The sequence below is a fragment of the Melampsora larici-populina genome (assembly GCF_000204055.1).
Source record: "Melampsora larici-populina 98AG31 unplaced genomic scaffold MELLAscaffold_49, whole genome shotgun sequence".
Classification (NCBI taxonomy): domain Eukaryota; kingdom Fungi; phylum Basidiomycota; class Pucciniomycetes; order Pucciniales; family Melampsoraceae; genus Melampsora; species Melampsora laricis-populina.
The window spans coordinates 68,889-96,538 of NW_006768813.1; the positions used below are offsets into that span (position 1 = coordinate 68,889).

Here is a 27,650-nt window from a genome sequence, read left to right on the forward strand (position 1 = left end):
CTTTTTTTTCTCTCTTTCTTTGTCTCTTTATGTTTAGGTAACCCATTAACACTTTATAATGTTTTTTTTTCTCTTATATACATAAATGTTTTATTTCTTGAACTTTTTGGTACATATACATATCAATAAGTTTTTTTTGTTTTGTTGTTTTTTTGAAGGGTATGGTTTTTTTGGGGGTGGGAGGTCATAAGGGGTTTTGTGAGTTTGAGTTTTGTAGGTTATTTTTAGATGCGCATGGGATGTTATTTTTGGTTTTTTGAGAAATAGAAATTCAAATACATAAAACAAACAAACAATTTACGGGTTCTTGATTTATTAGGGCAGTTCAAGTAGGGTGTTTACAGCCTTAGTTTAAAATTTAAGTGTTGTTCGGTGCCTTAAATTTATAAGATTGATTTCACCTTTCGCGAACCAGCTCTAGAGGTGGTTCACCACCTCGCGATCAAATATTTGGTCTTAAACTTTTAACAGCTCTTCACCACAAACCCAAAAAAAGGTCCACAAATCCTTTTAAAAAAAAGACTTTTTTTTCGTACCTTTTTTTTGATTTTGTCCCTGCATAAACGCTTTTTTTTTCGTCTGCTGGTTCATCTCTTTCATTAACAAACCTAGAACGGGTTTGTTTCCCCGGGGATAAACCAAGAGGATTCAAACTCGGGTCTTGATTTTGATGCAAACCCCAGCCTTTCAGGAAATCCCACCTCCACACCTCTTCTTTTCCCTCACTCGGACCACACCTGATATCACGTAGGATATCGTATCACTCGGACCACACCTGATATCACGTAGGATATCGTATCACGTAATCAACCTCTCAGGCACTCAAAAATCAAAAACCCAGATTTTCTCCAAAGCGACGTCAACATCGGCAATCTCGGACAGCATCGTCTTTGTCTGCCCTTGCGCCCAGGGCTTGGCCGTGCCGGCATTTCTCAGTACGTCAACACAGACGTGTGGCCCTGTGTTCATGCCTGACGAAATCACTGGTGGTTTGGGGTTTCACATATATATATCAGATTTTAACGAACCTTTTGCACCCTTTACCTTGCACCCTTTACCCCTAGTTCTACAACTCGTTGGCCATCCCGCTTCCCTTTCAACTCCGATCGCCTGCCTCACGTGATTTGATTTTGTTACTACTGGCTTTGGTCGTTTTCTTCAAGTGGTCCTCTAAAACTCGTCTTGAGCGTTTTTCCCCGTATTCATTTTGGTCAACATGTTGAATGACACGCCACCCATTGTGAAGGTCAGTCAAATGTATAAGCAATCATCATGAGTCTCATGCATGAATAAATATTAACAGTAAACTATTTGTTGTTCTTTGCTAGCCTCCCCCCCGAACTAGGCGAACTAGAGCTCAGATTGAGCTAGATTTGATAGCTTCCGGCGTACCTGCGAACGCTCGACCAACCCCTGCCGCCATCAAACGTTCTCGACTGGCTGCGCAAAAACGGGCCCGTAGTGTTTCAGTGGCGCCAACCAATCGACAAACTAGAGATAGCCCGCCTTTTGAACTCGTGGATTATCAAACAATTGTGGAATACCTCAGTAGACCCAATGTTTGTAACTCTCTTTTTGGTGGCGGGAGCCAGACTAAAGTCTCTGGCTTGCCGATGAATCCACAATCAATCTTGAACTCGCTTGCACTGAGGTTGAACAACAATTACAACATCAGAAACAACTCGACCAACATGCGTCTAAACGGGAGAGTCTTGCAAAAAAGGTTGAAACGATACAAGTCCAAATACACCCGTACGAAGGCTTTCAGTGGGAAAACTGGTAGTGGCTTGTCAGCCAAAAACGTTGCGGACGGAATCGACACCATGGAAGCTTTATTAGAAAGCATGTGCCCATGTTTCAGTGAAATGGATGCTTTATTTCGTGAGAAGGGTAATGTGAACCCCTTTGGGATTCTCGACACCGGTTTGGCTCCTTCGACTTCTGACGATGATAACGAAGACGAAGACGTTCCAATTGACCCCGGGTTTGGTAGTGACGGTGGCAGCACCACCGATGGTCACGATCATCCAGCCGTGGTCAACCCTGGCTTAAAGACACGAGACAAGGGTGAGTGTTTGTCATATCAGCACTCAAGTTTATGTGATCACTAACTGGTGTGCCACTTCGCTCCAGCTGTGAACTCCTCTACCAACCAAAATCTTAAGACAGCACCCAACCAAGTCTTCAACAAACACTCGTCTTCGTACTCCAATCAAGCTCGCCCAGGGCCACTTCCGGAAAGGTTCTCTAGTCCTGACGCCGAAGAATGGGAAGCCTATCAAGATCTCATTGATTCCGAAATGCCCTGTACCAACCGCAGTTCCAGCAATCAAAAAAAAGAAAGGACCAAAACCCTTGCGAGCCCGGACCAACAAGTTTTAATTGATGACCACGACCGCGAAATGTTCCCCCCTCTACCAGATCCTATCGCCAGGGACCTCGAGGTCTTACCTACTGCGACTCCTCACCTCAAGCGCAGTAGTAATCAAACTGGCAAACGCAAAAGTATGAAAAAGTATGATCTGACCCCGGAGGAACGGCTCCTGGATTCGTCGTCAGAAGATGAGGTACCATCCGCCAAGGCATCTCGCAACGCGTTGACGTCAACCCAAGCACACGGTTCAAGCCGCGCCACTTTGGCTCGCCGTGCTGTCGACCCTCTTCCTTCGATCGATCCCTCAACTGTGCGAGGGAAAGACTACAAGCACCCGGTGGCGACTGCGATGCAATTGGGCAACACCGCCAAAATCGAGATGTTGCGTTCAGCCAACGAGTGGCGTCAACAGTTCGATGCTGCCAAACAGCATGCCGAAATCCAGGCTCGTCAATCTGATCTTAATTGGGCCAAAGAAAGATTCTTTTTGGAACGTGAAGACGAGCGAAATCGACTGGCACTTGTCACCAGGAACGAGCGCAAAGCCTTTTGCGAAAAGTTGGTTCTTGAAGGGAAGACCCCCCAAGAGCTTGAGGCCTATCTCAAACTGGTCTATCCGGACCCTTTGTAACCATGGCGAACCTTCCGGTGATAAGTTAGTGGTCTCTCATGCGCATCTTGTTGGTCAAATCGATCAGATACTGATGGATATGATTTTGTTTCGATGTTATAGCCCTTGACCGCGCTCGATTGTGGTCCTTTCCTTATATGTGATGTCTGAGATCTGTGTAGGTGCCCCAATTCTGTTGAACAGTCGTTTGTGCTTTCCCTTCTCCTCCGTTAGTTTCGATACACAAAAGATGTCATTTTTTTTCTTAATTTGTCCGGTTAGCCATATTTTGTAATTTGTATATGTATTTCTGCCTCTATATCTTCCATACAAGAGTTACCAAGATGTTGCACGGATGATTTGGTACATGTCGAGTGTGGAATATCATTTTTTAGTCCCTTTAATAAGTGAAAGTGCTTAAGCAAAGCAATCAAACGGGAACCCATTTTACTTAAGCAAAGTAATCAAACGGGAACACATTGACACTTTCAAACGGGAACCCTGTAGTGCTTAAGATGAAGATAGATGAAGATTCTTGAAATCATTTCAACTCTGATCAGGACACCGACTTTTTGAGGTGAAAGAATTTTTTGCGCGTCAAGTGTGTCAAGAACGGGTAACTGATAACTTAAATATTATTTCAACAAAACCACCGTTTGACAGGAAGTTACAACAGATAGAACACCAAGAAGAGAAAGAAAGATACATGACAAAGACCAAAAGGAACAGTTGACCGAAACAAAACAACGTAGGACGATTCGAAACAGTGAAAGCCTCATTGAACGATGGGGAGGCCACCACTCTCCCAGTTGTAGGCTACCGCGTGATCCCGAACTGACTCACGCTTTGCCCTTCCTCGTTCCATCATCAGATTGTCCGAAACCACTTCCCGAAACCTAGCTTGCCCCGCCTCCCCTGGCTCCACAAAGGCTAGCTCACCTGCTTCATCCTCCCATGCGTTTCCGAGGTCTGCAAGCATATTATGGAGGATGATGCAACAACGGACCCATCGCAGCATGTGATACATGTCTTCTCGCTCATTCAAAGCCAGTCGCAGGCCTTGCAGTGACGCCCAGCGCGATTTCAGAATGCCAATCGAGTGCTCGTTGCGGACCCTCGCCTTGGCTACACACCAATTAAACTGTTTGTTTCGCTCGACCTCTGCTGCCTGCCCTTTATACGAAGGAACCACCGTTTCAGAAGGAATGTACGCGGAGTCGGCAATTATGTATTCGCCTACATCAAAAACATGTTAGTGATGTACTTTCTGACCAGCGAGTTTACATGCAAGCTGACCTTTCTCAAAATACTTATGAGGTTTGTCAAAAATGCCAGTTTTTGAGTACACCGTGCTGTCACAGCACGAACCGGGCCATCCTCCATAGGCGTAGGTAATTCGACGATCACAGTCACACACGATCTGGATGTTAATTGAGTAGCGGTGTTTGCGGTCGAAGAACACTTCGCCATCCCGCCCTGGCCGTTGGAATAGGGGGATAGTTGTGCCATCTACAAACCCCACGCAACCAGGGAATCCGTCGCGCTCCAAAACCTTCGAGATCGCCTTTCGTCTGTCTGAATTTGGCCATTTGACATAGTGAGCACCTGCTTTCAGAATAGCTTCGATAACTCTACGCGTACAGTTTACCACGGACCCACGCGCCACTTTGTAGTTTCTAGCCAAGCGACCGACGGAAGCGCCATTCCCATTGCTGCCAAGGCGTTCAAGAGTTATGGCCAATTGATGTTCCACAGGTGGTTGTGGATTGTTGCTTTGTGATATGAAGATCGGGTCGGAAATAATCATGGCCAACAGCGCACGGAAACCTTCCGGTGTAGTTCTCATAGCTTGACGAAAGTCAGTTCGCCTCGTGTGTAACATATCCCGAAGGTCGAAAGGATTTCCTAGTGACACCCGCAGGCGCGGCTGAAGGTACCGACTGGAGGTGACAATAGATAGCATGTCACCCCACTGTTCTTCCTCGTCAAATAGCTCGTTGTACAAGGTCGCCATGATGGTGTTATGTGGGAATAGGATTTGTCCGTCGCTAGGGTCGATTTTGTTGAAATCATGTCCGGGCATGTTCGAAGGTGCATTCATATGAGCAAAAATGCATAGATTGGTAAGGTCTCTGATTGTGGTAACTCGGTCTGATACGCGAGGCATGATCCGCTGGAGAGGAATCGGGTGTTTAGGGTAAAGAGGTATTTCGGTGCTGATGATTTGGAATTCGGAGCTGACGAAGAAGGGAATGGCCAAGCAAGTGAGTGAGTGAGTTGGGGGAGGAAATGTCAGACGAAGTCACACCACCCCCAGCACACACGCTCAGCAGATGAAACAATTAAATTAACATAATCAATCACAAAATATTCATTTATTTCAAAAAAGGCCACCACCACGGGGCATCAAATCGAACAAAATCAGGGCGAAAGATGCCTTGTTTGCAATTCGCCCTGGATTTATAAGCCCGTAAAAGTCGATTTTAAGGCTTAAAAAACTCTGCAAACGCAAATCTTAAGGCTGTCGCACCCTTAAAATTAGTGTCCGTCAGTATGCGGCAGAGTGTACGCAAAATCTGACTTGAACCGCCCTATTGAGTTTGGTGACTTTTAATTCGATCTGTTTCTTTGAGTAGCCCCTTTTAGTCATATAATTGTGCAAAAGCCGTCAGTAAAGACACGTGCATTGCCTCAGCCTGCAATTTGGTCTGCCATTGAACCGATGAGCGCACTCCTGGTGAAACCTTTCGTAGTAGATACTTTAAGCGTTAAATTGACATGAAGGCTTGAAGACAACTTTTCTGGCACACAAATAAACTATTAAAACTTGAACACATGTAGGAGTTGTACTAGAAATGTGGTTTACCTGTGAGTACCAGGTTGTCAGCTTTTATGAGCTGCACACACTGATTGAAAAGGTCAGCTGGACAATCTGATGAGAAAGAAGATTGTTGAGTAAAACAATAAGGACCAGGCAAACATTTCGTGCCTCATGACTAGATTTCATATCTTAGAGTGCTTTTGAAGTTTCACATGAGCACCAAGGTTCATTTAGAGTATGAGTGACAGGCCAGAGGATGTCACTCGTTTACCTTGCTGAACCCATGCGGACATTCAGCTGTTCTGTTCTTGACACTTGTACTCCTCCTGGTCAATGCAGCACATGCCTACTCCGGTCAGATTGTAAACCACTTCAACTAATCGTTCTTGGTTGCTTGACCTCATCTCTATGCACCATGGACACCAACTCCTTACTCTTCCATCCTAACGGGCTACCCATCACTCAATCTCCAGCTTTAGGGAACTCCATGCTGATGTTTGCATGGTGGCACCTCTACCAGATTGAAGAACTGCAGGAGATCTTGCAGTTCTTGAACGAGTTTCATCAACTAGGAGGCAATCCCTTACCTGACCTGTTGTGCAGACGTGTTAACATCGAGTCTTGGCACCCACATATCAGCAAGCTTACCACACAATTCTACCCGGACAAAATCCTGGTGATCCATCACTGGGGTGACTTTCCACCTCAAATTGTATTATCAAACAGAGCTAGTGAAAACGGTATGACCATGCTTGCCATTTACATGGCAAGGTTAGCTACGCCGTCTTGGTATTTCAATCTCTTGCAGATCTTTGGACGCAAGACGTCCACCATAGGTTGTATCTGTTGGTGGGTCCAACTTTGGATTTTCAAAAACTTGGGGCTGCTTTTGCAATGGAACTCGCAGTGTTATCCACCAGAGAAACTCAAAGGCCTTGCAGAAAGTTTGGTGGACGCGAGGGACTGTCCAATGGATAACTGTGTTGGTTTCCTAGATGGTGAGTCAAGTTTCCTTGGGTAATGAATATATTATACCTTGCCTGATGACCTTCCTCAACAAGGGACCGTATGGTGCATTACCTGACCAAAGTACAACCAACATCCCCTTTACAATGGCCACAAGCGTGCACATAGCCTCAAATTTTGGGGATCACGGCTGACTTGACCGAGGTGTATCGGGGGTCCCGGCACAACACAGCCATCCTGAGGATGCCTGGTCTCAGCAAGGTGTTGGAAGAGGACGCCAAAGGGTTTGGAGGGCGGCAGATGATGCTTTACAGTGATCAAGGCTATCAGAACTCAGCCGTGATGTTCACGCCTTACGCTGGAGTCCATCTCGGACCAGATCAAGCCAGGTTCAATCGAGTAATGGCCAGCGTCTGTGTGGCAGTCAAACACGAGTTTGGGGGGCTCCGGAATATCTTCCGGATGTTGCAGTACAAAGGTATGTGGGTTGTCTCTTTTTCACTCTATTGATACTACCTACTAAGACTGCTGGGTGTGGAGCGCGTCATGTAGACAACCTCAGGTTCTACGTCAATTACTTGAACGCCTTCTACCACTATGCGGTAATACTCAAAAAACTTTTGATATGTTGTGGTCGTGGCCCGCTGGGCGGAGTGGCACCCCCTCCTACGTTGCAGGCTTATCTGGCAAGCCATCACTTCCGCAACAAATGTCAACCTAGAGGCCCAATGGATCTTGATGAAGATGATCAGGAGTGAGCACTTGATTGATTGAGATAACTCTCAATCACAGGGGGAAAAATAAAAGCTCACATAGATGTGAGCAGAGGGTACCTTCCTGATAACTCCAAAAATGTTTCAATTTCCTTCAGATTCTTTCAATTCACCATTTTGGTGGTGCCAACGTGATCAGCCTGTAAAACTTAGGTATTGCTTGAGTTTGCTAAAGCATGCTCATCTTCATCTTGGATGAGCCTCTCTTGAGCATGGATGAGTGCTCAGGACCCAGCTGACACATCACTGTATACTCAGAATCACCTTCAGAAGGGTCCAAAGGATGTCACTGAGTATTGGCTTAGGGGCCGCTCAGCTAGTTCTAAGTGGCATTCCTGGGATTGGAAGTATCCAAAGGATTTCACTCAGTATTGGCTGAGGGGATGCTCAGTTCAGCACAGCTGCTCAGCCAATCCTCAGTGGTATTCCTGGGATCAGGAGGATCCAAAGGATTTCACTGAGTATTGGCTGAGGGGCTGCTCAGCTGGTCCTCAGTGGCATTCCTGGGATCAGAAGTATCCAAATGATGTCACTGAGTATTGGCTGAGCGGCTGCTCAGTTCAGCACAGCTGCTCACCTAGTCCTCAGTGGCATTCCTGGGATCAGAAGTATCCAAATGATGTCACTGAGTATTGGCTGAGCGGCTGTTCAGTTCAGTACAGCTGCTCACCTAGGCCTCAGTGGCATTACTGGGATCAGAAGTATCCAAAGGATGTCACTGAGTATTGGCTGAGCGGCTGTTCAGTTCAGCACAGCTGCTCACCTAGTCCTCAGTGGCATTCCTGGGATCAGAAGTATCCAAAGGATGTCACTGAGTATTAGCTGAGGGGCTGCTCAGTTCAGTACAGCTGCTCACCTAGGCCTCAGTGGCATTACTGGGATCAGAAGTATCCAAAGGATGTCACTGAGTATTGGCTGAGGGGCTGCTCAGTTCAGCACAGTTGCTCACCTAGTCCTCAGTGGCATTACTGGGATCAGAAGTATCCAAAGGATGTCACTGAGTATTGGCTGAGGGGCTGCTCAGTTCAGCACAGTTGCTCACCTAGTCCTCAGTGGCATTACTGGGATCAGAAGTATCCAAAGGATGTCACTGAGTATTGGCTGAGGGGCTGCTCAGTTCAGCACAGCTGCTCACCTAGTCCTCAGTGGCATTCCTGGGATCAGAATTATCCAAAGGGATGGTTCCCATTGTGTTTTTCACATTTGGTCGGGTCTCTCACCGCTCAATCACATTTGGTCACTTGACTGTGCAGGCTGAGCATTGGAGGGCCTGGCATGACCTGAGCAGATGAGCTAGCCCTCCCTCAGGCTTCTTGGCTAAGGGATAAAGCCTGAGGAAGGCCTAACTCATCTGCTCAGGCCATGCTGACCATTTGATCAGATGATGAGCTGAAAGAAAATTGGGGGAAAATTGGAAGAAAATTGGAAACAAACTGGAAACAATCTTGGAGAATCCTTCAAACTTTCTCTGCTCACATCTATTTGATTGTGAGCTTTGATTTTTCCCCCTGTGAATGGGCCTATATAGGCCAGTTCATGATTGCAGCAGAGCGATTGATGTGCAACCGCTGGTGTTATTTCTTAATGCTACTTAGAGATACTTTTTAATCAAAATTTTATCAATCAACAGTGATGGCTTTCATACCTTTGAGGCTACAAACAACCCAAATTATTGAACAGTTTGTGCTTTAAATTGGTAACAAGGCTGTCCTTGTGGCCAGGCCACTTTCTTGTCCGGGTGATGATGATGGATCAATCACTCACTAGCTGTTGAACAATCTGGTAATGTCTCATTTAGTCACTGTTGGAGATGCGATTTGAGAAAGCACATGTGTAGCTTTCGAGAATGAACAAGATGTGCAAATGGAAATAGCGCATGAAGAGATCTATTCTGGAATAGTTCCAGCTAAGAGAAAAGTAGAAAGGACTCACAAGATAAGTCATTGGAGAAAAGTCCACAGTAAGACTAATGGAGGATTAGTCATGAACTGTGTGATTCCCTAATTTGGACTTTCCCTTTGTTTCTTATTGTACGCGCTTTTAGCGCATTACTCTGCTTTTATGCTTTTCATTTCATTCTATTTTCTATTCTCTATTCTCTTTACTTTACTTGTAAACGGATCTTCCAGATCCGTCCCGATCATGTACCGCCCTTTCAAGTCACTAATTGTAGACCGAATCCAGCAGTACCGGATTCGGCCATAACCCTCCTCCACTTATCTTGTATCACGATGATCGTCGATCATCTCTCGTTGTATCACCAGATTGTCGTTTCCTTATCCGTACCTCACTCCGAGATGCTCGCGTATATAAATAGCTCTCATCTCCCAAGGAAATGCAACCTCAAGTTACTTCCTACTTATTTTCCGCCACTTGAAAGTGAGTAGAATCACAACTGCTATGAGAGACGAAACGGTGGTCATACGCATGAATACGTTCGCCTATAAATAAGGCCGTATTCGACATCTTGTATATAGATTTTGTTCCCATCTTATTATCGTTATAAAATACAAATAGAAACCTTCATTGCTCTAACACATTATCAGTACCAAGCGTACTCACCAAACCAATAAACAGTTTAACAAAAACCAACTCAACAATAAAATGGAAAAAACAGCCGATAACCAAACCAGCCACCAAAGACTCTTACTTACCGACAAGAATTATTTTGTTTGGGAAGTAATGATGAGCGGAGAACTCGACAATATCAACTGTTTAGATTATGTCCTAGGAGTGGACAAGGAAGAAGATAAGAAGGACAAACAAGCGAAGAAGTCAGCCACCCTGATCACGAGGTACCTAGATGAAGAACACATAGGCACCATCGCGAGTGAATTGGGTAAAGAAGAAAGAAGAAATGGAAAGGCGATATGGGACGTACTGAAGAGAAAGTACGCGGACGATAACCAGCAGGCGCAAGTAATGGCCTTCACCGAGTTTGACCGAATCGATTTTAGCAACATAAAGGATTTCACTAAGGAAATCAAGATGGCAATAAGCCAAATTCGATCATTGGGTTTTGAACTTGGCTCACAGGCACTAGCTGTCATGGTCTTAGGAAAACTACCTAAGTCATTCGAGTCTTTCATCCGAGTCGTAACTCATGATGAGAAGAAGCTCGAAGTCGAAGACGTTATACAAAAGCTTGAGAAAGACGACCTACAATTCCGAGCAGGTCATAGAGAAGAAAAGAAAAGAGTCGCGTTCATGAACGAACGGACAGAAGCAAGATCAGAAACGAGACCAGAAACGAGAACTTGTTACAATTGTAACAGAACTGGTCACTTAGCCCGAGATTGCAGAGTAAACAAGAACTCAGGAGGCAATCGATTCCAACAACAAAGAAACAGATCAAATGCTCACATTGCGAATCAATCAGAAGACGAGGACCCGATTGCACTTGTGGCAACCGTAGAAGAGCAAGTAAGTGCTCTATTCGGATCAGAGAAGAAGAAAGACACAATCCTAGATTCAGGAGCCAGTGAACATATGTTTACAAGAAGAGATGATTTTCATACTTACCAAGAGAGTACTGGAAAAGTTCAAACAGGAGAAGAGAACACCAAGATCGAGGTGATTGGGGAAGGCGAGGTAGTTAAATACTATCAAGGAAAGAAGGTAGTATTCAAGAACTGCTTACATGTTCCCCGACTGCCTTATAATCTCATTTGCCTAACATCCTTATGGCGAAACAAAGCAACACTTGAGAAACTGAATGATGAAAGATTCGCAGTAATCAAGAATAAGACTGTAGTTTTTGAAGGAAGAATCAAAAACAAATTGTTACTTACAGAACTAGAAGAAAAGGAAGCAACAGCGCAAGTAAGCGAACACAAACGATTGGGTCATGCTGGGAAAGCAAATGGATGTGAGGCATGCCAGTTAGGAAAAGCAACAAGACCGACCTTCAACCACAAGATACCCCGAACTGAGAACATACTTGAAGAGTTATCGGTAGACCTGATGGGACCCATAACTCCAGTATCACTCGGAGGAGCTAGATACGTTCTGGTAGTAGTAGATAGTGCTACCCGATATGTTTGGGTGAGCACTTTAGAGTCCAAAAGAGGTGCTGTTGAAGCAATTATCGAGATTGTTAAACAGGCAGAAAGCCAACATGAGGCACAAGTAAAAAGAATCATTAGTGATGGAGGTAAAGAATTTGTAAATAGACAATTAAAAGAGTGGTGCTCATCTAGAGGAATTCAAACTATTGTTACCACCCCGTATACCCCACAGCATAATGGTATACCTGAGAGAAATAATAGAACTTTGATGGACAAAGTCAGAGCATTCATAGCTGAAACAGGAGTCAGTAAGGAGCTCTGGGCGGAAATGATCAACACAGCAGCATACCTTCGGAATCGTTTTACAGGTGATAACAACAAGATCAGTAGTTTTGAAAAACTATACGGAAGAACACCGATTACAAAACATATAAAGAGATTTGGATGCCGAGCTTACGTAACCACCACCAGCTACACAAAGAAGTTAGACATGCGAGCGAAGAAAGGAATCATGGTAGGATACGAACCTGAATTTGGAGTTTATCGTATTTACCTAGAAGAAGAAAACAAAGTAATTAGATCAAGAGACGTACGGTTTGATGAAGACCACTTACCTTTGAAAGAGTCAAAAGAAAGAACCGAGAATGATCAGAATGTTGTTGAAGATTTCATAGATGAACCTGAAATTGAGAGCGTATTAAATGAAGAACCAAATACACCACCGGGAAGTCCACCAAGAACTCCAATAGTCCAAGGAGACGAATCAACAACCCCTCCAGGTACCCCACCCATATTAAGAATTGAGGGGGCGACACAGATAGATGATAACAGTAACAATCAAAACTTTCAAGCAAATGAGGGGGCGAATGTGAAGAAACCAGGTTTTGATTGGGAATTAAGAGGAGTAGCACCAAGAAACATTAGCTCAAAAGTTTCAGTAGACAATATCATATCAGAAAAACGTACCAGAAGACAAGCACAAATTGCAGAGGCCAACCCGATCCAAGAAGAAGTACAAGACTTGATACATACTGCAATGAATAACTTCATCCAAGAAAACAGAAGTTCACCAAATGACTATGAACAAGCCAAGAAGAGTCCAGATTGGAATCTATGGAAAAAGGCTATAAATGAAGAACTTGACTCAATAGTAGAAAAAGGAGTTTTTGAAGTTTGTGAAAGAAGGAATGTACCAGCAGAGAAGACACTCATCAACACTAGATGGGTATTGAACAAAAAGTTCAATGAACATGGAAAGCTTACAAGACGTAAAGCTAGATGTGTAGCTTGAGGATTCAAGCAAAAACAAGGAATAGATTATGAGGAAACATTCTCGCCAACTGGGAGAATGACAACATTAAGAGTTGTACTTAACCACGCAGTACAAAAGAAGAAACCAGCAAGACAGTGTGATTTTGTCACAGCATATCTCAATTCAAACTTAGATGAAGAAGAAACAGTATATATTGAGTTACCCAAAGGCTTTATAGAATGGCTGATAGAGACAAAACCCAAGTTGTACAATGATCCAAGAGTACAGGAATTAATACAAGATCCAAAGAAATTTGTGATCAAACTAAAGAAGGCTCTATATGGACTGAAACAAGCAGCAAGAAGTTGGTACAACACATTACAGTCGAACCCCTCTAAAGCCATACCCCTCGGGAGAAGGGGAAACCTATGGGTATAGAGGGGCTATGTCTTTCTTGAGGAACCCCTCTATAGACATACATTCATGGCTTTACATTGAAAACCCTCTAAATATATGAAAACCATGGCTTTAGAGGGTGGACATTCCACAACCATAGAACATATCCCTCTAAAGACATGGAATCATGGCTTTAGAGGGTGGTCCCCCTACAGCCATAAAAAAGAGGACTTTATACGGGTCTTGTTGTTGAAAAAGTCTAACTTGCTATCAAATATTTCAGTATCTGCCGTGTTAATTTTTTGTGAGAAGAATACATTCAAAATTGTAACTACATCACAAGATTTGTTTAATTTCTACTAAAGGAGAAAGTGATGGAGGGCTGAATTTTGTTGGCAAAATAGGTCTTGCTGGTCAATGTGCTTTCAAGAGCAGGGAGAAGGTGGTCAACAGCTGTTGCTTTGGGCATATCAGTACTTTCAATGAATTGTATAAGCAAAGATACTGCCTTCAAAGCTTCAGAAGCTGTTGGAGGTATCCCCTTTCCTACCTCCCTATTGGCCATTTTTCTATGGCTTTACATTGAAAAGATTGTTTTTTTTTGGATTCTGGGTATGGGTTAAGGGGTTAGACGGAACTATGGGTTTTTCACAAATTTTGGCCCCTCCCAACTTGGGAGAGCCAAAAAACCATCACTATAGACGGGTTAAGGCTTTAGAGGGGTACTGCTTTAGAGGGGTTTGACTGTACAAGCATGGCTCATTAGAAAAGGTTTCAGAGTAAGTGAAGCAGACCCATGTCTTTTTATCAAACATGATGTGATCTTGTTTGTATGGGTAGATGATGTAATTTTGGTAGGAGACGGAGCAGACGAAACAATCAAAAACATGGAGAATGAATTCAAAATTAAGGATTTGGGAATAGCCAGTCACATACTAGGGATAAGAATAATAAGAGAAGGATTAGGGAGTATCAAGATGAGTCAAGAACATTTTGTAGATGAAATCCTCAAAACTTACGGCATGGAAGATTGTAATCCAAGTGGAACACCAATGCAAAGTAACATAAGATTGGAAAACTCAACGGACGAAGAACATGAAGAGTTTAAAAGACAAGATTTGGATTACAGATCAGCAATAGGAACATTGAGTTATCTCGCACAAAGCACAAGGCCAGACATAACATATGCAGTAGGAACACTGTCACAATTTCTAGTAAAACCAAACATGGGCCATTGGAATGCGTTCAAACGAGTGTTAAGGTACTTGAAAGGAACAAAAGAGTTGGGGATAACTTATGAGCAGACTAACGAGGATTTGAAAGGATACTCAGACTCAAGTTGGGCAGAGGAGATTAATCAAAAATCATGCTCAGGGTATGTATTCATTCAAGGAAATGGCGCGGTAAGTTGGAGAAGTAAACGTCTTGGAGCAGTAAGTGTATCTTCAACAGAAGCAGAGTTTAGATGTCTATTAGCTGCTTTTCAAGAAGCTAAATGGCTAAGCTTACTCAATAGTGAAATAGAACATAGGGATCAAGACATTGTGAAAGTATACAGCGATAACGAAGGCGCTATAAAGAGATCAAAGAATCCAGTATACCACTCAAGAACAAAACACATAGACGTTCATTATAACTATGTGAAGGATTTAGTAAACAATAAAGAGATAGATCTGAGATACATATCCACAACAAAGATGGTAGCGGATATCACAACTAAGGCATTAGACCGAGTCAAGCATCAAGGATTTCAGAAGACAATGGGTATGATTGAAGGAGAAAATCATACAGCAAACATAGCATGTGCTCAGTACGAATCGAGGGGGCGTGTTGGAGATGCGATTCGAGAAAGCACATGTGTAGCTTTCGAGAATGAACAAGATGTGCAAATGGAAATAGCGCATGAAGAGATCTATTCTGGAATAGTTCCAGCTAAGAGAAAAGTAGAAAGGACTCACAAGATAAGTCATCGGAGAAAAGTCCACAGTAAGACTAATGGAGGATTAGTCATGAACTGCTATGAGAGACAAAACGGTGGTCATACGCATGAATACGTTTGCCTATAAATAAGGCCGTATTCGACATCTTGTATATAGATTTTGTTCCCATCTTATTGTCGTTATAAAATACAAATAGAAACCTTCATCGCTCTAACAGTCACACATCACGGTGGCATGAGGTCTATATAGAGTCTTGATCAAAACAGTATCATTCAAGACACTGTATAAAGCTGGATTAACTCATGAAGAAAGTCATGAATTAAAGAACTTACCAGAGACTCCCTTACCATCTCATTGAACGGGCAATTCAGGTGGGAGTGTTTGGGTCAAGGATGACAAGATCACACTATATTATAAGAATAACATTACAATTGGGTGAATACTACAAAGTTTTCAGGAAAAACATAAGAAACTACAGTTGATCCAGCCTAGTCACAACCACAGGCCGGCCCCGGGGCCGGCCCCAAGACCCAAATTTTCAACCCTCCAGTAATACCCAAGTAGGGTATTTTGGTAGAGGTTTTTTTGCATCTTATTGGCGCTTTTGACTCACTTGATCTCAGTTTGTTGATTTGTACTTGGACTATCAAAGCAACAGCTTCAAATGAAAATCCTTCCTGGACTCAAAATCTCTCTTTGAGGATGTTCACAAGTGGTGTCCAGTGTCAAGGATTTGGAAGTATTTTCAAAAAGGCAATTGGCAGATGGACATCTATTGGTGAGTCTTTTATCATTCTTGTCTTCTTAACTCACTATCCATCACTGATACCTTTTCATTTTCAACACTCAAGAATTGGTATGACCGGGTACCAGCTGAAAAATTGACCAAGAGATACTGCTTGCATTGATGCATACCACAAAACACCATCATGAGATTTGGCATGATGTGTGACCCTCAAAGGGCTTTTCTTGTCTTATCTTGCTGTTTTCATCTTTTTTGCATATTCTGTCTGATTTCTTCATCTCCATGTACACAAACCACCATTGTTATGTACTTGACAAATTGTGATGAGCAGAACTTGCGCTGAGGGTTGCTTGCGCTGAGGGTTGCTTGCGCTGAGCCATGCTTGTGCTGCTCATAAGGTACTTAAGTAGGTACTTAAGTGGACACATAAATGTGTGGGTGCCTAGGCTATGCAGTTAAGGCCTTAAGTTAAGTACTTAAGTACTTAATATTAGGCCGGTTAGGTACCCGGACCCAAATATTCGAGTTTGGGGGAAATTTTTTTTTTTGAAAAAAAATTGGCCAATCAGATTGACTTGCCAAGTCATTTCTAATACTTACACCCTATTCCTAACCCAAAAATGACTTATTACATGTCATTTATTTACAGGGGTTGTGTGTATAAAGTTGTGTAACTGAATTTTGTTTTTGCAGAGCAGTTGTGGTCGTGACTAGACTGGATCAACTGCAATGGACTTGATCAGAGTCAAGTACAGCCTTTATAAATAACCCTTGGTGAAAACTGTGATACATATTATAGACAAACATCATAAGGTCAAATTGAGGGGGGTTAATCTTATGACAATCCAAGATGGTTGGTAAACAACGTCAGCCTCTGAGCTGCCCCTCAAAATCCATGACATTGTGGAAAGGAAGTCATGTTTCACTTACCAGTTAGAGTAACTCACGAGGAGTTACTGCTTGCAGGGAGTCGGTCTGCAAGGATTTTGAGGACAGATCCCATATCCGCCAGAGTACCTTGCACATTTGCCACTGATGATTTAAGGTCATCAATTTGTCTGTCATTCTTCTCTTTGCGGCTGTTTGCCGCGGAAAGCTCTTCTTGTTGCAAGTTGAGAGTTTTGCATGTGGTCTGGGTGTCAAGATCCAGTTGAGCCTGGGACTGAGCAAGCTCATGCTTGCGCTGGAGGTTCATCACCGTGGTCTGCTTCTTGTGTTGTTCAAGAGCTACAGATGTAAGTTCATTCGCTCTTTCAGCCGCTTCACTGCTTTTCATGGTAATGTTGACCATGTCACTGGTGCTATCTTCACTGCTGAGCTTCTTCTTCAAACCATCTTGGATTGCGCGCAGAGACCTTGCAGGTCTTGGTGCCCCTTTGCCGCCATCAGAGCTCCCATCTTCATCATTTATCGGGGTAGGCCAAGGAGGCACTGAACAAGTTTGGATTGCACAGAGGTCACACAAGTCATTCCCTCAAGCAAGAGAGGTGGCAGCGGCGTCTTTGGCAGCTTTTGCTTCTTGTTGCACTGTGTTCATGTCCTACATGTACCAATGCAAGTGTTGAAGATGTCAGCCTGATTCAGCAGCTTGACCTGACACTCTCACGCACCTCTTCTTGAGTTACAAATGATGTGATCAATTCCCAAATCTTTCCATTGACCTCGTGAGTCCCACTGGCTTGGAGAGATGCCGTGTTTTCCTGCTTGAGCCAATCTTTGAGGAAGTTGTACCTGTTCCTCAGCGTAGACGTGCTCTTGTTGCCCGACATCAAGCAAAAATGTGAATCCGTTTTGGGTTGACTCTATGCAATCACGAAGTTGTACAGTCGCTACAAAGAGATCCACAACTTCAACAATAAGCAAACCAGTGCGACTAACCTTGAGGTGGTTGGTGCACAGGTGAAATTGTTTTCCTTGGTCTTTGTAAACTGCAAACAGATGAAACTCCGCAAGGTGAGAGAGCCATGTCACATCCAGTTCACCTGGCTCGCCCCAGCGCCAGTACTGCGCACTAGTCGCGGCAGTAGCAGACTTCTTACCCAAGGTCTTTGAGGCGGGGGAGTGCACCCAAGTGCCCTCTTGAGCATCAACTTGGGGGGTGATGCTTGATCCGGAGGCAGCCAAAGTTGGAACTTGGGCAGGACCCACACACACTCAAGAAGGCAGTTGATCCGAGGAATTGGAACCTCGAATCAAATTAGAAGCACGAGGGGAACAGGGAGCTGCAGAGTATTTGGAGGCTGAGGGGAGACCCTTGGTTTGGGGACGCCCGGACTGGGCCAAGAGACCCTTGCCCGAATCCAGTCCGTCAATGTCTTCCTCGCAACTGGTGAATGAATTTGCGTCTTCATTCAATTGGGTTTTGGTGAAGGAGCTGTTGGATAAGTCTCTGCGTAGTTTGACGGGAGAGTCCTTCCGAATGAGAGGATTGTGGGTTGACATAGTCACGGCGGGTTGAGTCGGTGTGGGTGAAGACTGTAGGACCAAAGACGTTGGAAGTGCTTGAAGATCCCTGTGAACTGAGGACATACGTCCAGCTGGCCTCAAATGAAAACATCAGTGACCATCATCCATAGAATTCCAGGTAATAGAGTGACTTACCAGATGGACCGGGTGTGACAGGATCATCATCTGAATCTGCCAACAGGTGACACAAGCACTTGTCTTCTCCTGACGTCAAATCTGGACAAACCTGGCGAAGTGCCTTCACGTTGTACCTTGCCAAGGCCGCTGCCTTGTTTGCCGGATTGAGTCCATCTCGGCACCATGGCAGAGGGTCAGACCGGTGATCTGACCCGTTCATTGATTGAGCCGTGTTACATGCGCCATTGAATGATCCTGCAGCATTGTAATCTGAGATCACCCTGACGGTTCTCCAGTCAAAAATGCTGTTGTAATCCGCTGCTGAGCGCCATGGAGGATGCAAAGTGTTGTGGGCATACTTATACAGAGGGCCCTCACGAGACAAAAACCTAAAAAGCATCCGAATCAGAGACCAAGAACCCAAACTTGCTTGTCTGCACGGAGATAGCTCACATGCGTCCAATTGGAGCCCACACAGCCCCTGGGCCTGTTGGGAGCGACCCGTCGAGACCTGGTTGAATTCTGTTGGGTGTAGGTGGCAGCTTTGTGCCCTTGGACCCTACGTTCCAAAAGCTGAGCGGCGGTAGAGGTGTTGCCTACAGAACACCACCAAAAGCGTCAGTATAAGATATCTCAAGATTCCCAAATAGAAACAGACGCACCAATTGGGGATGGCGGCCCTGACACGGCGGACTGACTGGTGTACAGCGACCTCGCGTGAGCTGATGAGCAGAAGAAGGATTTGGAAGCTTTTCTGTTGCATGTTATCAACTCAACCAATCCTCAGCTACTCTATCACGTTTGATGGATGATTCCAAACAACCTGACAATGAGGAAGCTCTCTCACCTGATTCCACGTGTTGACACCTCTGCAGTCTAGTGGCACGGATCCAAACAACATCACATGCCTCAGACCTCCTGGGCCTCTGCCAAGCTGGCCTCAATCTGACCTGACCAGGGTTGGCATACGAGGCGGTAGGTGTGCATGATTTGACTTGGGAACGTGTTAACAGCCATTAGTATTCCCCACTGGATAGGAGACCTGTCCAACAGCAAATCACATACCTGAACAGGCAACACATTGGCAACATTCAGACTGCTGGTCAGCAACCAGTTGGCTTGACGGTGGGGTGTTGACATGGTTGAACAAAATCCTGTTAAACAACCAGTCAGCCAATGATTCACCAAATGTTAGAATGAACAAGACCAAATTTGATACGTACTGGATTAAAATTTTATTATCTATGTATAGATAGAAGTATCAGATGTCATCAAGCGTGTTCAAAAAACCAGAAATTCAAGAACAAACACACAAAGCTGGATATGAATTGCGGATAGGAGGATCGACAAATCGCACATATATATGAGGATATATATATCCTCTCCAAGAATTCCCTTCCACAACCTTTCACAGATTTTGGCTACAACCAAATTTCTGACGTACACGCAAAACCCATAGAGGTTAGCTGTTGTTCAATGCAGCAAAGTCTATGCATTGCTGCCCAGAGGAGCAATGTTCAATATAGACAACTACATAAGGCCTCAGAACCTCAAGGTTTGCTTGGAACAAGCTCCAGGAGTCATGAAATTTGGACGTCCAAAATTCCACCTTTTGTTTTCATGACTGTTGGCAGGGATTGTCTTGAACAAAGGTGGCAATCACTGTAATACTTTCATGTCATATGGAAGTATGATGAAGCGCCTCATTGGAACCAAGTGAGGAAGGTCAGTCTTAGAATGTTTGCAGTCACCAAGACAACTGCGCAGGGGGTCTCAGACCCAAAATTCACCCATATATGAGACATGCATGTGAGAAACAACGTATTTTGGTAGTAACAAAGGCTTCAAAACTTGCCTGGTCTCTAATCTTTAAGTTTGATAGAGAAAAGGAAAAGAAGGTAAACAACATGATGAACCTTTTATATATCAAAGTTAACCTTAAGATCATAGACATAACACTGGTGTATGATGTCATAAAGATTATCTGAGAAAGATTAATAAGCCTAAGAGATGATTAAGATTTCAATTGTTTTCTCATCACAAGTTGGAGTACCTTTAGATTGATGAACATCATAGCAAGCAATCATTTTACCTATACAGATGTTTTTTTCTCTTCTCTTTTATACATACATATATAAATGTTTTATTTCTTGAACTTTTTGGTATACACATCAATAAGCTTTTTTTAGGTTTTTTGTTTTTTCAAAGGTACACTTTTTTTGGGGGTGGGAGGTAAAAAGGGGTTTTTGTGAGTTTGAGTTTTGTAGGTTATTTTTTTTAGATGCATGGTATGTTCTTCTTTGGTTTTTTTGAGAAATAATAGAAATTCAAATAAAACAATCAATTTCTGGTTCTTGTTTTATTGAATTTGTTGACTGTTATTTCGATCAGTGTCTTAAGTAGCCCCTTTCAGTCAATCAATTGTGCAAAAGCTTTGAGAGTGATTCTTTTTTATCAATAAAGACACATGCACACCCGCAATCTGGTCCGTCATAGAACCGATGACCGCACTTCCAAAGTGAAAGCTTGCATAGTAGATTATGATACTCTAAGCTTTAAATTGACATGAAAGCTTGAAGAAAACTTTTCTGGCACACAAATATGTAAACTAATCAAACTTAAACACATATAGGAGTTTTCTCATCACAAGTTGGAGTACCCTTAGATCGATGACCATCATAACAAGAAATCATTCTACCTATACAGATAGGTTCTCCATCTTTACAACTCGGTTGATCACCTGAGCAACTTAATGATTTCCCTGATCTGTCACAGCACATAGGATATTGACCAAAGATAGTCAAGGTCATTGAAAGCATCAGTGAGACGAATTTCACGAGCTATTGTAAATTAAAAGATCATAATTTATGTATCGTTAATATAAGTGTTCCGAAACTCGGTATGAATATAGAAAAAACGTACCATTTTTTGATGTTAAATGTTTTGTACGGTAAGGTTTTGAGGTCTTTTTGAGTAAAGTTTTTATTAGAAATCTTTTTTTGTTAGATCTTTATGCTCGGGTTTCCTGTGAATCGAGTCTGATAACATATCAGTGTATTAATATACATAAACAGTTGGGGAAAAAATGAGAATATAGGTAAAGAAAAATTCACTTGGTTAAGGAAATGGGTTAAGGAAAGGTCTTTTCAGAATATGTGAATGCGGAGGGTGTGTGTATGTCCTTAATCAAACTGTGGTACTTTTACGAGAAATGAGAAAGAAGTGTTAAAGGAAGTTGTGGTATTTATAGTATACACCGATCCTGTGCTCCCCCACCACCACTACCTAAACGCGGCTGGCCCACCCTCTTGGTCTCAGACTAGGAAGAGAGAGTTTGTTGAGTTAGAAGTTAGACTTCCTATTGAGGACTCGCGATCAGATTTTTGAATGTGTATTATGTTTTCTATGAGACGGTGGCTGGCTGATGAGACCTTGGGTGTGGGGGTGGGTTTGGAAACGTCTGTGGGCTGGGCTCGCTTGCTTTGTGCGAAAGAATCAGAAAGAAAACAAAATCAAATCAAAAAAACAGAAATTAAAAATCACTTTTGAAAAGTATTATTCAAGGCATATTGAATGATCAGGAATGTTGCTTTGGAGGGGTTGGAATGAAATGTATCAACATTTGGAATGCGGGTTTTTTTGGATTGAAGATGATTAGAAATCGATATTTTTACATCAAAAGGTTTGTCATCTAAAATGTCTAGAGTTTAGGCACAATGTCTAGTTAAAGAATTTGATTTTTGTGACTTAGAGGTCAAGTTTGTTGATGAGTAAGTTTGATTTGGGTTCAAGTTTAGTCAGTTTGCTTGTGCAGATGAAAGTTGGAGTGATGTGAAAAGAAGAAAAAAGGTGATGAGATGTTACCAAATCATTCAGGATTATCAAAACTACTAGCAATACCCTCATCCTGTCCATAACAACTTTTCACAACATTGGGTTTATGGTTACCATACTATTACCACAAGTGTTTGATGGCAAAGTGCCATATTTGACTGTACAACCCTGGGCCAGCAACACAGACTTTGCGTGCTGCGCTGCGCTTGCATTGCGGTTTTTCTGACCGCACCGCACCGTAGAATGAATTTCTCAGTTGCGGCCTGACCCGGGGCCGTAGCGCAACAGGATTGCTCGAATTGGTTGTTTTTTTGCGCCGCAACAACATTTGCTGCATTGCTGCACCGGAAAACTTTTGAATTGATGTTTTTTGGGTGCTGTTCAAACTTATCTATGTCCCTCGTGTTGGCCCTGTTGGTACAAGTACCATGTACCTCCAAGAGATAAGTTTGGCGCTGTTGCGCCTGTTGCGTTGCGCAACAGTTGAGGTGCCACACAACCTAGCCTGAATTTTTTTGTTGTGGTATTTACCACAACACAGCGTCTGCTGCTTGTTGGTGTTGCGTGTTGCAGAGCAACACATCAAAAAGCAGGTGTGCTGCAATGTGTTGCGTTGCTGGCACAGGGTTGTTTGACACAAACAAAAGTCATTACATAGGTAATTTTCACTACCAAAGACTACACTGAACCTCTAACTATAGACTTTGCAGAATAGAAGGATCTCACCTCTCACCTCAGTGCAAAGTGGCTGGGAGTCATGTTGGACCACCAGCTCAAATCCTCTCAATGTTGCCATGACATCATTGCCAAAGGTAAACAGAGAGCTGGGTTCTAGCCTCATTGGCAAAATCAGAGTGGGGGATCCAACCCCACCTTGTGAGAAAACACCTGTCTGCTACTGTCCATGTGGCTACCAACTTGGTCAACCTTTGAGCCACCAAGATACTTACTTGACCACTTAACCACCATCAACAACACCTGCACCAGAGTGGAACTTAGTGCCTTCATACCACTCCTCAGTTTTTTTACTCAGCACAACATCAGCCTTGTTTTGGCCAGAGACCAGGTCTGAAGCAAGGATCATGAGCTTTATAGCTAGATTGATAACTAAACCCAGACCACCCTCTTTTCCCAGTTGTCCAACAGGCCCAGAACTCAAACACACAATCACACCAAACCATTTATGACTAATTTGTCAACATGAGCTTGGAAAGGAATTTCTTCCTGTTGATCCAACCAACTCGCTCATGATCAGACCAGACAATTACTCAACAATCATCCAAGACAACAAAGGTCTCCCCATTGCAGGCACAAAGCTACTTAAGCATTCCAAAGAGCATCTAGTCTTATGCACTGATTGCTACCGTATACCAACAAAGAACACATTGGCTGATGAATGGTGTTCCAATAGTAACAAGCTCAACATCTGGGCAAAGCATGTTTTCACAGTATCTACAGGCCAACCCGCACAGCTGCATAACCTGTGATAATACATAGAAAAAATCCTGAATCTTGAGGGTTTTTACTGCCAAATTGAAAACAGAATTGCATAACCCGTCAAAATGCATAGCAAAGGTCTTGCACCCAAATTATGCAATTCCGCAGATTAGAATGTATCAGGCCAAGTAAAAAGGAGTTCACCTTGGCCTCACCATTCCCCTAAAAGAATCAACCACTTCCACATAACAGATTTCCATCATCCTTGACAACCAGTCTGTTATTCAGTACCTACGTAATTGCCTGACATGTGTTGCCTCTCTTCTGGATAGAAAAGAGATGTTCAAGATCTTCAAGTACTTATTGTCAACTTTTGCCAAAAGGGCAAGAGTCCAGTTGTGCCCGAGCCACCAAGGAGTTTGAGGTAAGGCAAACTTAGACAAAATTGCTAAGAGCTTGGCATCATGTGATTTGCCAAGCACCTTCAATTCAATCCATACCCTTGCATGTTTCACAACAGTGATCAAGGCATGGGCAAAATTGGACAAAAATAATTTTAGTGCTGAAGATATTAAACAACTAGGCCAGAAGCCATTTCCAAAGAAACACCTCAGAGCCTTAAGCAGCCTGATGAAACACAAAAGCACAACCATAACCCAGCTGAGATCAAACCACATCTGCTTGAACTTTTATCTATTCATAGACAACCAAATATCCAAACCCCTGTGTGATTACCAGGATGTATTTGAGTCTATTGACGGTTGACCACTTCATATTCACATGCCATAGATACCAAAAACAATTTGAAAAACTCACAAACACCCTACAAGAATTACAACTCAATGAATCAACCAACATCCTCAACAATCCCAAGACCTTTGAGTGCATAGCAAAATTTTGCAACAACACCTGGCGCTTAAAAGACTGTGGGGTCTGGGCAAGAATTTCAGATGAGAACCTCCCTCGCGACCTCCCCATTCCTCTCATTCAACCTGTATAAACATCTCCTTCAGCACCATTATTTGATCAACACACACTTGTACCTACGTTGAGACAGCCAGCCTGTTTCCTTTTGCCCACTGGGGTTTTCACTGGAGTGGTGCACATAAGTAGTAGTGCCTGATAGCCTTAAGCTCTGAATGCACTCAAAGCTGAATTAAAAAAAGTTTGGATTTGACGAGTCACAAATTTACCAGAAACAAAATTCTTCACACTTATTATAATATAGTTCAATATCCAAACCAACCAGATTTCTGAACCTGTATTACACCCTGTCCCTGTCCTACCCTTTCACAAAGATGTATTAGAATTCAGTTAGGATTGAGCTCTCTTATCCAGGCCACCTTGCATGGGGTATGTCTATTGAGAGAGCCCTTGAACTGATCAGTGATCTGGAGAGTGGTTAGCATAGGAAACGGCCAGGCACTCAACCCATCTTTCTAGTAACCAAGGTCTATTGGGTTCATGTTGCCTTACAAAAGGTAAACAGGATTCAAAGAGTTTGTTCACAAAAGATCCAGTTTGATGCTGACCACATGGTCACGAGTAAGCGGATTGCCAAAGGGAAATCAATCCTTACTGTTCTCAGCTATTTCATGTAGATACATGATGAATCAATTGCTGGATCACAGATTCATTAAATTTTGAATTCCAAATTTGTTTTTTTGGCAAGTCTCATTTGGTTGAAAATGAAATGTTGATAAGTCGAAAAATGACAGAAAACAAATCTGCAAATTATTTTGTATCACAAAAGACTAGTTTTAGAAGATCAATTCGATTCTATCAAAAGAAAGTTATACATTGTCAGTCAAAAAGCCACCATCAATTCAGTCTGATGCTATCCTAAGCATCAAAAATAAGTGGGGGAAAATGGTCGAGATACAAAGTCTTGAATCACATCAAATTCTATGCCTTTAAACTTGCAGAAATCTTCCAATGGAATCAATATAGAATCCAGTGTCGGATTAGGTGGAAGATTTCTATATTTCATAGGCATTACTAATTTCTTCAAATTAGGGAACACATCACTGATAATAAAATCTATAAACTCAGATAGTCCATCTTCAGATGGATCGCGCACTGTGAGATGAAGAAGATTTGGACAATCTGTAAAGCATTGAAACGTTTCGCACGCAAAATTACGGTATATCGTTAGATGTGTTAAAGCAGGTAGAGAAAACCGATGGATTGTTGGGTCGAAGTCAGGTGGCACCTCGTCTTGTTCAGAGTAATGGCGTTCTTCAAGTTTGAGTTCGAGGTCAATCAGGTGAGGAGCCCAAGAGCTGATGTACAAAGGCAGATTTGATGACCACATATTGAGATAGTGATAGAGCACGAGTTTGACCAACTGGGGGGGAGCTTCATGACGTGCCCAAGAGTCATCTATCACATCAACATATATTAGAGCCAGAACTTTCAGGTTTTTGAGATCGTGAAGAGAGCTAGCAAGACAATCAGTACGCCCCCAGTGTTTAACTGAAATATTTGCTAGCTCCAAAGATCGTAGTAGTGGTAGATGTTTGATAGGTTCGATTATGGACTCTGCAGGTATTGATGAATAGGGGGGAGCTGTGTATGCGAGATATTGAAGACGTTGAAGATGTTGAAGATTGGAAAATAGTGAAGTCAAGTTGCAACTCAGGTTAGACGCTTTTCTTGTTGAAAAAGACAGCCAATGACCCGGAAATTTGAAACAAATCGATGTGAGATTGTTACATTGAGCAAGTACTTTGAGGAGTTCTTCTGGACTTGGAACAGGTGATTTGTTTAGCACAACATCCTGTTTGACTTCAAGGAGACTTCTTTGAACGTTGGGGGCGAGTTTGTGAAAATCGACGGCTTCGGCTAACAGAGCTCCATGAGTGTTGAAAGTTCTGGGACGATCACCGATAGACTTGAGAAACTTGAATTTGTTCAGATCGGACGACCGCAAAGTAAGATGATGTTGATTTCCTTCACGGACAGTCTGTCTAATAGAGACAGGGCTATGGGGTTCTCTGATCCACTCGCCTCTCAAATCCGCGTAAAATTCTTTAACGTAACAAGCATATTTCGGTAAGATTTCCTGGTTCCAGAAAGACATGGGACGTGGAATTTCACCATCAATCGCAAGACACTAGACCACAAGGGTAGAGAAAGAAAGACATCATATGATAATCAGTCATTGGGGATCAGTCATACTTGTTTCAGTGAGCGGAAGAAAACTCACTTGCCATAGGACAGGCTGACAGATTTGATGAATCCGACGATTACAAACAGAAAAGGATTGAAAGCTAGTCATGATAGGAGCTTCTGGTTTGTGTTCATAAAGGTGTAAAGGTTCTGTGTCTTCTGACACAAGAGTGATGATCTGCTTGTTTTTCTGATGATGATTTCCTTTGTAGTGAGTCCAGTCATTCAAAATATATCCTACAATCTCAAGTATGGTTTCATCAGGTAGTTGACCAAATAAATCTTTTGGGATATTTGCTTTGCTTGAGTTTGACATCTGTGTTTGATTGATGTGGTTTGACTTTTGCTTAGTGCTCATGGGCAATTCTGAGCTTTGAAGAGGTAAACAAGATAGAGAACAACAAAAGATTGGATTATCTTGAACAACTAGATTTCTGAATTCACCCGTATACCCGGTCGTAAAGGTGTATTCGCAGGGAAAGCGCATGGACGCGACCTCGAAGATTAAATTTGATGAAAAGAAAGCAAGAAAGGTACATAAAAGCGTGGAAAGTAGCGAGCTTTATATAGATAACCAGAAAACCACTTATTTCATGCTGTTTGCGGAACAAATGACGTCATGATTGAAAGATTGTTTGGTATCATCCAAGAGTTTAGTAAGCCTTGAGAACAGTTATCTTTCATGATCTCTCCACATGAATCTGTCTCACCATTGACCCGAGCACTTTTCACAACTCTTCA

The 27,650-nt window shown here is 43.0% G+C and overlaps 2 protein-coding genes across 2 annotated transcripts; both read right to left on the reverse strand.

The window, feature by feature from the left end:
* Positions 1 to 18,038: 18,038 nt before the first annotated feature.
* MELLADRAFT_92104 (uncharacterized protein) lies at positions 18,039 to 19,826 on the reverse strand (the record flags this gene model as incomplete). Its single annotated transcript, XM_007415287.1, has 9 exons — positions 18,039 to 18,359; positions 18,416 to 18,426; positions 18,486 to 18,856; positions 18,921 to 19,063; positions 19,130 to 19,221; positions 19,315 to 19,461; positions 19,533 to 19,621; positions 19,691 to 19,709; positions 19,781 to 19,826. The coding sequence occupies 9 exons, from the start codon at positions 19,824 to 19,826 to the stop codon at positions 18,039 to 18,041; spliced, it is 1,239 nt and encodes a 412-aa protein (XP_007415349.1).
* A 5,761-nt stretch (positions 19,827 to 25,587) lies between these two features.
* MELLADRAFT_92105 (uncharacterized protein) lies at positions 25,588 to 27,396 on the reverse strand (the record flags this gene model as incomplete). Its single annotated transcript, XM_007415286.1, has 2 exons — positions 25,588 to 26,853; positions 26,947 to 27,396. 2 exons carry the CDS (start codon positions 27,394 to 27,396, stop codon positions 25,588 to 25,590), a joined length of 1,716 nt encoding a protein of 571 aa, XP_007415348.1.
* Between the last annotated feature and the right edge of the window lie 254 nt (positions 27,397 to 27,650).